Raw genomic sequence first — 8,569 nt, forward strand, 5'->3', positions numbered from 1 at the left:
TTTCAAGTTGACTGCAAAGTGCATTAAGTCTTTAATGAAAGTGTTGTACAGAGAAAGATAAATAACTGCCTAGTTAGTTAGAAATATAGTAGTTTTTATATAATAAGCTCAAGTTATTCTTTTCCAGTTTTTTAAAAACCAGTGCCTATTATTCATTACCTATTGTGATATAATGTTTGTATAATCAAATGAAACATCTGTCACGCAACCCTTATAGGAGTTTCACTGCACTGTAAACTGCTTAAAGTATGTTTTAACAAACAAAGAAAACTAAGTAGTTATATAAATGCAATACCGCCCTCAGAGTGAGCTGCCTTGGTGAAGGACAGTCTCAGAGTGCCTCTTGTTAAATTAGGTATTTCACTGATAAGGTCATTTTGTCAGGATGTTTAATGGACTGCATTACATTGAGATGTGTTCATAATTTTCCTTCACCTATGGAAATAGCAAAAATACATAAGTAATAATAATAGAAACACCAACTTTAAATATAAATTCAAACCTTTTGTCAAAGTGTTGTGCCCAGGCAGGCATACTATAACATGAGTACATGTTTTTTACAACGTATGTGTACCTCTTGTTCCTAAGTTGTTGGTTTTTTTTGCCTGCATTTGTGACCTCTCTTTCTCCACCCATTAATCTTCGTTCTTTTATTCTTTCACACAGAACAGGGGAAAAGTCTACAGTGTTAACTATCTCAAGGCCACGTTGGGGTACAAGCAGATAAAAACCGTGGTTCCCAGACCCTGACAAACAATACCTAGCGCAGCATCCCAGTTTTGTCGCTCCTATCTCCTCCTCCAACCAGACGTTCGGAACCAACCGCAGCCTTTGTCTGCAGCCAGTCTTACGTGTTCATCCACCATGGCCTTTGCATTCATTGTCATGACAATGCTTTTGGGCTCTTCCATGATGATGGCATTTGTCTTGGATCCATCCAGGAAAGAACCTGAAGCTGCTGTCTTAGGTCACAGGTCAGTATCAATACCAAATCAGAATCTATCAGAATAACCACACCACAATTTTGCGTGCCTATGTAGTTTTTGTTAGTACAGCCATCTATTTGCATGATGTTTTAATTATGTTTTGGGAACATTTCAAGGAAATCTTTCTCTATTGTTCAGAAATCAGAGTGAGCTGTGTGCTGATGCACGTGCGGTGAGGTCACATGGGTTAAATAGTAAATTCACTGTGTGATTCAGGGTCATGTTGCCCAAATGGTTTTCAGGGAGAGCTGCACAGAGACATAACAGACTGTTCTGTTCAAGCTGCAGTAATGAAATCAATCACACTTGTCTCATTTCAGCCAAACATCTGCAAACCACTAGTCCACGAGGGTACTACTTTTTCTTTTAATGCTGTAAAAACAACAAAGATTACTTTCTTTTATTTTTCTTCCAACACAACATTGTACGTGATGTTCAGGTGCCAAGGTGAGTCATGGCAGTCCATCAAAAAGAACCTCCTTGGGGTTCTGAGCTTGCAGACTGAGCCGCAGCTACCTGCCGGTGCACTGGACAGTGTCAGAGAGCAGTGGAACCGAACCTTCAGCATCATTTCTCACACAGCCAAGCATACTGCAAGTATGTGAAATCAAAAGATACACAGTAAAATGTTCCACCCTCAACGTAGCGCTTAGTGGCAGTCAACTCTAAAGTCTTACAGTGCCTCTGTATCTCCTTCCAGCCCCAGCAGTCCCAGGCTACTCTGCATCAGCTGATAATCAAAACAGTGCGAGCCTGAACTGTTGCTCCATTGCTTCAGAGATCTTTATGAAAGGTGTGTAACAATACATTGTTATTAATGTGTAACAATAATACTGGTATGCAGCATTTTTCAGTACAGAAATCAAGTGTTTAATTTCCCAGATCTGGGCTGGGACAGCTGGGTGATCCAGCCTTTGAGTCTTACCTATGTTCAATGCGCAACCTGCAACTCTGCCATGACCACTGTGCAATGTCCATCATCCCAAGTAAATATCCAGGATGCCAACACACAGGTATAGTTAACAAAGACATTATTACAAGAGAATAATTCGCTGATTTATATGTTTTTGACTCACATTTACATCTATAGATATTTATATGTTGTGCTTTAGTCCCCCAAAAAACAAAACCTGGCATAGGAAATTCTCATAAGTGTGTGGGAACAGCACAATGCTTAGATTTATGATGTACTTTGTTATTTTCTACTATGCTGCCTAAGAACAGCACGTATCTTACCTTGGTGTGCTCTGGAGGCGAAACAGCTGCATGTAAGCATGTGTACTTCTTCTTCCTGCCAACATAAATGAACTTGACCAAAAACAAGCCGAGGCATTCCACAAAGTTCATCGACCAGAAAAAGCGTGACAGCAGGAGAGTATTGTGGAAACAGAACAGTAAATAAAAAAAATCAAAACTAGAAGCTGAAGTGTTGGTTAATTTTGTTTAAATCATTTCTATTTAAACAAAATAAAAATGTAAATCATTTCTTGACACCTTGCTTTATTTGGTGTGGAGCAGAGCAAGTCCTGCACACTCTAAATGTTTATGGGGGTTTTTCACTGAAATATGACAACAATACAATTTTTAAAATGCTTAAGCGTCAACTCTATAATCATGAAAATATGCACCGTGTCTGATTCCTGGTCTCTTTATCTTTTCCCAGGACCAGGTGCCATGCTGTCAGCCCATCTCCCATGAAGTGGTGCCCGTTGTCTATATGGATGAATCCAGCACCATTGTCATTTCCTCCATGGAGCTGACCCGCAGCTGTGGCTGTGGGCTGGGCAACTCTGAGGACCCTGGCAAGGAGTAGGCTGTCTTGAGTGTGTGGTATGAACCGCTTGGCTTTTATACACACATCAAAAGAACAAAAAATCATATCCACAATTCTGTTCTCATACAAACGCTGCTTTTGTAGGTCGTCTTTCCCTTTTAAAATAGAAAGTGCATTCAGCACTGGCTCCAGGAACCAAAGCAAGTCTGGGCTTTCCATTCCTGCAGCTGCGCTGTATTAAAACAGGAGTTTTGGAAAGCTGGACAATTATTGTTCAACTGATTTAACAGTAATTACACAATCTTTATGTCTTTGTCTGTAACCGTTGAACCAAAGAAAGCTCCAGCCAACACATGTATGGTAAATCCTCACAGTCTGTCTTTAAATAAATCTCATGTGGACAGGCTACTATTAATAGCTGTTAACTATTACTGAGAATAAATGTTCCCTGAAGAAATGTAAGACTTGAGCCAGACCCTCTCACAAGAGGATCAGGCTCTACTTTTAAAGCAGATCGTCTCTGATATGTAATCTTCACAGATTATGTTTCATGCTCACAAGATAAATTTAGCAATCTATTAATTTCTCTGGGGCATAGGCATGACTTTCCATTGGTTATACTCTATATTTTCATGTGTCAACTGAGGAAAAAGAAAAACAATGTTGGCCCGCAAACCCAAAAACTGCAACTGTAAAAGTTCATAATTAAACTATTTACTGGTGATATGACTGACATGCTTTAACAGAGGAGAACACACAATCTTCTGTCCACATTTCATTTTGATTCTGATTTGTCATATGTATATAAATTCTGCCAATTGCAACAGTTAGATATTCAAAATTCAGATTCTTATTTTTGAGATTGGCTGCTTCAGTTTTATGTGTTTGTGACGTAATTTACATTACATTATCTGACTGCTTTTATATACATTTATACTAAAGAATTCTTGTTTTTTTGTTTGTTTGTTTTCAAATTTATGCTTTTTTGATTAAGACTGGTGACAGTTCTTGGTTGTAATTTTATTTTGTTGTATACTCTGGCTTATTTTACAAAATTACCACCATGTTTTAAGTAATGTTTCACAAGTGTACTACTGCTTACAGTGTTATACAATAAAGCAATTTAACATATTTAGATAAACCTTTTTTTTTATTGTGCTCAAGACACTGTTTTCCCATCTTAATCACTTGTACCATTCAATAAATTCTTGCTTATTCCAATAAAAGATTATAAATGATTGAAATCAGCTAATTTTTTTAATACTTCTCAGTTGCTATTGTGTAAGTATAATTCACAAATTAAACAAAATGCTTCACAATAAAACACAAGAAACAGAAGTATAACATATCACAACAATGCATTGTAACAGTCACAATTGTGTGGTGTCTCTTTAAGACCACCTAAGTTCATGTTTAGTGATGTCACAAGTATGCGCCACTGCCCCCTGTAGAGTGTGTGAGAAGCGTGCTGGCACATGAACTCAGATGGACCTCATATCTTTACCTCCTTAACTCAAAGTAACGTTACTAGTTGTATGAACACTGCTTGCTTCATGATAAGACAGCAGCCGTTCAACAGGGCCTTGTAAGGTTAGTGAAGAGTGTGTTTATTAAAGGACAAGCACTGTGGAATTCCCAGTACCAGTGTTGTCGTGGGCTGAGTGGTCCTCTCAACCACTGAATACAACCCACGTTACAGTATTCTTTATATTATTCTCTCAACTGACATTTTTAAATAAAACTTTCCTTATCCCAGCCCCTCGTGGCTTACTGCCAGCCACAGACTTGCTGTTAATTCAAGTGGGAGGGAAAAAGTAGATGAGGAAAAGTTGGCACTGTACTGTATAAAACTAGGTGTTGGTGTGAGGGAGAGCAACATGTTGCGTACTTCTGAGGAGCCTCTAATGTTTTTTTTAGCTGCTGTACATGCAATCCTTTCCTGGCTGCAGTGAAATCCTCACATATAGTTCTAAGTTTAAAGTCTGTGAAGTTTCAGGTCTAGCTAAACATTGGCAGCTGCCTCGGTTTTTGATTAATGCTGGACAGAATGCCAGGACATATCGGCATATGGTTGTCTTTTGGCATACTGTGGCCACTTCTGCTGGCTGTCGGCGCAATTGAATGTTCAGAAAAAGAAACACTGATCAACCCGCTTCCCAGGAGGGTGATACAACCAAGTGACTGTTTAATGGAGTGTACTGGGATGACATACATCAAAAAATTGCAGCTTCAGGACAATCATAACATTCGGCTGTCAGACTCAACTGAAGGTAAGGAGACACAACATGACACCATCAACTCTGGGTTGGAGGCGTGGGGGGGGGGGGGGGGGTGTTTGTTGCAAAATCAAATCTCAGGCTGTGTTCTGAAAATAATTCCTGAGAGACATCATCGCTAATTAAAGTGGTTCTGCTGCATCTATCTCCACCTGACTGACCTGTTTTATATTGCGCATGTGTATAGGCCTTCACAAACTAGTTTCCTTTCCTAGGAGACCTCGGGGAATACTGTTGGCCTACTGACCTCAAGTGCAACATTGGTGAGAGCTTTTTGCATGCCTACGTGGTATTGCCTGTGGATATATCTGCTGTGGGACATGAGCAACTGGAGGTCAAAGCCACTGCTCCAGCTGCCACTACACTACATGCACATAACAGCCCTACAACAATCGCAGAGAGCTGCGGCCTTCGTTACGACGTCACACGGCATTTCAGCACACAGAACGCTGGGACATCGCTCTGCATCCAGGTTGCTACCCAGGAAGATGCTCTGGGGGACACAGTTCTTAAATGTCCTCCATATCTGGTCACCTTCTGGCAAAGAAGTCCAAATCAGCGCCAACAACAAAGTGCTGGATAAAATATCAGAGGTAGAGGTATCCAGATCTTTTAAGTAAAACCACCAATTAGGATATTAAATAATATGAAAGGTCCTGCGTTTTTAGAAATTTTAATGGAAGTATTAGATGCAAATGTACAGAATGAATAAAAGAAAAGAACAGCCTCTTTGTCACAAAGGAGATGGCGCTCACTCTATAACTTATGGTGAATTTCTTTAAAAATTGGCATCGTTTGCTTTTCATTAATTTAAAGCTGCCACATACCCACAGGGGTTAGTATAAAATTGTCACACAGCTTGTTTTTTTTTATCTAGTTAATTTGATCATACCTGGAAGCTGGAAGTGTTACATTCTTATTGCTTATATAAACGGTTTAGACATTTTACTTTATTTGTTCTTTTCATACTTTGTATGTTAAAAGCTTACTTTCTAAAGTATCTAGTAAGTAAACCTTTCAGACTAATAGAAAAGAATAAAATGTTCACTATTTCCTTGTGAGCTGTTTTGAAGTAACAAGTGTGTTTGGAAGTGGTTGTAATTTATACTTAAGTCGCCAACAGCAATAAGAAAAATCTATTGTGGGTCTCCAAAGCCCAATAATAAAATAGGGTATCAGAGATGCTAGTAATGGATGGTTATGCTTGGATTGTAATTCAGGGGTAGGGCTGGGGCAGAAAAGATTAATAACTGTAATTTCTCTATATTCTTAAGCAAGTTTAGATTTATTCTCTAGTGCTCTCGATGTGCATTTAAATCCCTTACCTGAGTGAACAGAAAATAAGAGTGAGGTCCACAAGTTCACTAAACTTGGAAAGCCATGTGAGTGATAGTAACAATATTATTTACTATTCTGATGAAATGCATTTAATGCACTTGCTATGATCAGTGAAGCTGTATACTACATTCTTTCAGAAATATGTTTTAAGATGAGGATCAAGCATATGAGCATGATGACGTGGGTATTATGAACATTATATGGCACATATACTTGTATTATCCACAATAATATTCTTTATGTGACTTCAGTTGTAAGGGTGTTTCGTGGCACTTTGGCTAAAAGGAGCAGATGGGGAATGATTTTAGTGTGTCAACTCTGAAACTTTCAGGGCAAACTTGTTGCTCTGCTGACTTATTCAAAGGCAAAAAGCTATGTAAATGTTCTCTCTAAATGAAGAATGCAATGATGTTAATGTTGTGTTGATAGTTTAATATTAAACCATTTCATTTTCCTTTCACTCTCACATCTTTATTGAGTTTAACTATTTAAGAAAGCTATGATAAGATGTGATTGTAAACATATTTTTGCTCTTTTTCCCACTTCCATTTTGTCTGTTTGTTTATTTTTATTCAGTTGTTATGCATAAAATCCTCACAATGTATCTTTTTGCATTTCATTACTACACAAGGACATAATATACTGCCACCTCCTGGGTATGATGTAAACTAATGGAAGTACTGGAATTAAGTCCCGTTTAATGTCCAACCACTGGATGGCAGACTTCTTACAGGGTAGTACTGCACCAGACTAACAATCAGTATAAATAAATAATTTACTGCCATAAAAAAAAACTACAACTAGGGTGTACAAATAGGGTGAAACACCAGTTTCTCTGTGAAATGTTGAGCATTATTGCTGTCTTTTAACAAACAACATATTTCACATATTCCACCAAAATGTGGACAAGAAAATCCACAAAGGTGCTTCAAGTAGGCTCATTTTGCATTGCAGTTTTTGTAATCTGTCTCAAAATAATAATCAGTTATTTAAAATAATTAGTGGAATTATTCTGAATGATCAAAATATATACTGAAAGATCCATTCCAACTGCATGTTTAAATGATAAGCCTAGTATAAAAGAAAATCCATTTGAATTGACTAATCAATCACAGCATTAGTTTGGTCATGACAAAAAGTCATCCTAAGCAAACCTTGGCAAATCTCAGTGCCAGAATACATCAGCTGATGGCTGAGCTGATACCCTTTAATACACACAATTGGAAAATTTCATGTAGTCCGTCTACATTTACTGAACATCTGCAAGTGGTTTTGCAAACCACCCCATCCCAGCTCTCTTCTATGCATGACGTAATCGGTGCCATATCTGTTGTTATTGATGTACTGTTTTATATGGATTGAAGGGGTTTGGGTGGGCAGTGGGGGAAAAGCTTTTCTGTTACAGTGTAGACACACTATTAAGCCTAAGCACTATTAAGGTTTAAATGAAGGAGGGTTTTTGTTGGTGTGCTCTGCTGGCAGGCGACCAGGGGCAGCATAACATAACCCTCCTATTGGGCCTCCAGACAGACCTTTCTCTGCCTGTATTAAAATAGAAATGTCATGAAAGGTGTGACAAAGGTGAAGAGTGAGTCAGGACATTCTGCCTGTCTTAATCAACATCAACAAATAATCACAAGAAAGTGTGAAAAGAAAAGAAAAAAGGTATCTTGTGTGTTTAAAAGCCAGTCATACTTGCCTTTAAGCCATATGCTTTCTTACTGAGTCATTTTTTAAGTTCAATGGATACATATTGCCAAGAACAATTTATTCATGTGTCCCCTCAAATGATCTTATTTATGAATGGATATTAGTCAAATATATCAAACAGGACCACACAGGACAAAGGGGATGATTTCCCTAAATCAGATTTTTTAAATCTCTCTTTTTCCATTACATATAATCATGAGATCAAATGATTATTTGCTGTAGGGTTTTCAATACTAAAATTATGGCAAGAGCTCACTGTTAATAATAAATATTATAAAATAAAGCATTGTTTTTGTTTATGTACATTTTACATCTTTTGTTATATCATATTATAATAAAATTACTTACTTGTTCTCTATCTTTCCTTGTTTTACGTAATCATTCTATTCTTCAGGTACCGACAACCAAGTTAAATCACAATGGAGCACATAACATGTAAATATAAACACAGGTGGCTGTACCATGTGTCTCAGGCAGGGGTAATT

The 8,569-nt window shown here is 37.8% G+C and overlaps 1 protein-coding gene across 1 annotated transcript; it reads left to right on the top strand.

Annotated features, from left to right (window-relative positions):
• The first annotated feature begins 720 nt into the window (after positions 1-720).
• On the top strand, positions 721-4,004 carry gsdf (gonadal somatic cell derived factor). The gene is made up of 5 exons (XM_085165390.1): positions 721-974; positions 1,426-1,583; positions 1,687-1,779; positions 1,869-1,999; positions 2,650-4,004. Exons 1-5 carry the CDS (start codon positions 865-867, stop codon positions 2,797-2,799), a joined length of 642 nt encoding a protein of 213 aa, XP_085021516.1. The 5' UTR covers positions 721-864; the 3' UTR covers positions 2,800-4,004.
• Positions 4,005-8,569: the final 4,565 nt, after the last annotated feature.

Source organism: Neolamprologus multifasciatus, chromosome 7 (assembly GCF_963576455.1).
Source record: "Neolamprologus multifasciatus chromosome 7, fNeoMul1.2, whole genome shotgun sequence".
NCBI classification, from domain to species: domain Eukaryota; kingdom Metazoa; phylum Chordata; class Actinopteri; order Cichliformes; family Cichlidae; genus Neolamprologus; species Neolamprologus multifasciatus.